Source organism: Asparagus officinalis, chromosome 10 (assembly GCF_001876935.1).
Source record: "Asparagus officinalis chromosome 10, Aspof.V1, whole genome shotgun sequence".
In the NCBI taxonomy this organism is placed as follows: Eukaryota; Viridiplantae; Streptophyta; class Magnoliopsida; order Asparagales; family Asparagaceae; genus Asparagus; species Asparagus officinalis.
The window spans coordinates 23026898-23028414 of record NC_033803.1 but is presented as its reverse complement, the minus strand read 5'-3'; the positions used below and the strand labels follow the sequence as shown (position 1 = coordinate 23028414).

Genomic DNA, 1517 nt, shown 5'->3' with positions numbered 1-1517 from the left:
TATATATATATATATATATATATAGAGAGAGAGAGAGAGAGAGATTAATATGTATCCTCGTCATAGGAGGAGATTTCCCTCATTATCGTCTATGTGGCACAATCCCCACCATCCTCATAAAGTAGACACGTACAAATCCCCACTAACTCACACATTCTCTCATACTTTATGATGATGGTGAGGATTGTGTCACATAGGCATCAAGTAAGAAATCCCCTTCTATGACAATGATACTAATTAATCTCATATATATACTTTATTAGATGGTGATAATGTTATGAGAGTACAATTTGTTTTGTTTGAAATGAGATTAGGTGGTTATGGGACACTGGAGGAGCTGCTTGAAGTCATCACTTGGGCTCAGCTTGGGATCCATGATAAGCCGGTTAAATATAAATAAAGATAATGGTCATTTCCTTTTATTTAAAAATTTAGCAGGATTAATTTTATTATGAATACATTCAAGCAGGTAGGTTTGTTGAATGTTGATGGATACTACAATTCGCTGCTATGTTTCATCGACAAGGCTGTAGATGAGGGATTTATTTCGCCAGCTGCTCGTCACATTATAGTTTCTGCCCAAAATGCACATGAATTATTGTCCAAACTCGAGGTCTGTTTTGGATTCTCTCTAGATTCTTTTAAGATTTTCCCCCTCTACTAAATACATGTTTGTGGATTCTAATTAAACCATCTTAGTTGAAAATAATCAGTTTAAATCCTGATTCTAGTTCGACAAATAACTAGAACATGAGTTAAACTGGTTTTATTAAGCCAATTTGGCCTATAATCAGGTCAAAATTGCTCCAGCTCCCACTTTCTAGAGCTAAACCAGTTTAACAAACTTGTTCATCTCCACCTTGCTAATGTGACCCTAATAAAGCTTTGTTTGGTAACCCAACGACAATAAGGCCAGACTTGAGTTATTTTTTAACCAGGCCATACTTAATATTCCATCCCCATTTGCCGATTTTGGCATGGTTTTGAAGCTAAAAATGAACTAAAAAAAATTGGGCTAGAATTGACCTAGCTTTTCCAAAAAAAAAAAAAAGATTTAAACGTGACTTAGTTTTAGTGGGTTGCCAAACAAACACCGAGATTAAACTAAGAGGAACTATGAAAATACAACTCCAAGGATCTTCACATATCTAATGATTAACTGTTCACTAGCATCTGAAAGCAAATACTACCAATTAGGTAATATTTTTGCTAATCAACATGATGATGTACGTAATGCAGGAATATGAGCCAAGGCATGATCAAGCTGCAACTAAGCTCAGCTGGGAGATGGAGCCATTTGGGCACACACCCTTAGCAGAAATTGCCCGTTAACCAAGACTTTGAAGACGTCGACATGCATATATACAAGACTCACTTTGACCAAACCCTGAAGTGTAGTAATCCCACTTTGACCAAACTTCAAGTGTAGTAATCCTTGTTCAATCTCTTTTGTACTTGCCTTTTAGTTAGCAAGTTTGATGTGGTTAATGCCATTGATTAGATATATACACACCATT

General features: G+C 35.9%; 1 protein-coding gene across 1 annotated transcript in view; it reads left to right on the top strand.

Moving 5' to 3' along the window:
* Positions 1–1511, top strand: part of LOC109826280 (cytokinin riboside 5'-monophosphate phosphoribohydrolase LOG1-like) — a 3456-nt gene extending 1945 nt beyond the window's left edge. Inside the window, exons 5-7 of the mRNA XM_020393291.1 lie at positions 315–385; positions 470–613; positions 1240–1511. Coding sequence (XP_020248880.1) covers positions 315–385; positions 470–613; positions 1240–1332 — 308 coding nt within the window. The 3' untranslated portion in view covers positions 1333–1511. The remainder of the gene's footprint in view (positions 1–314; positions 386–469; positions 614–1239) is intronic.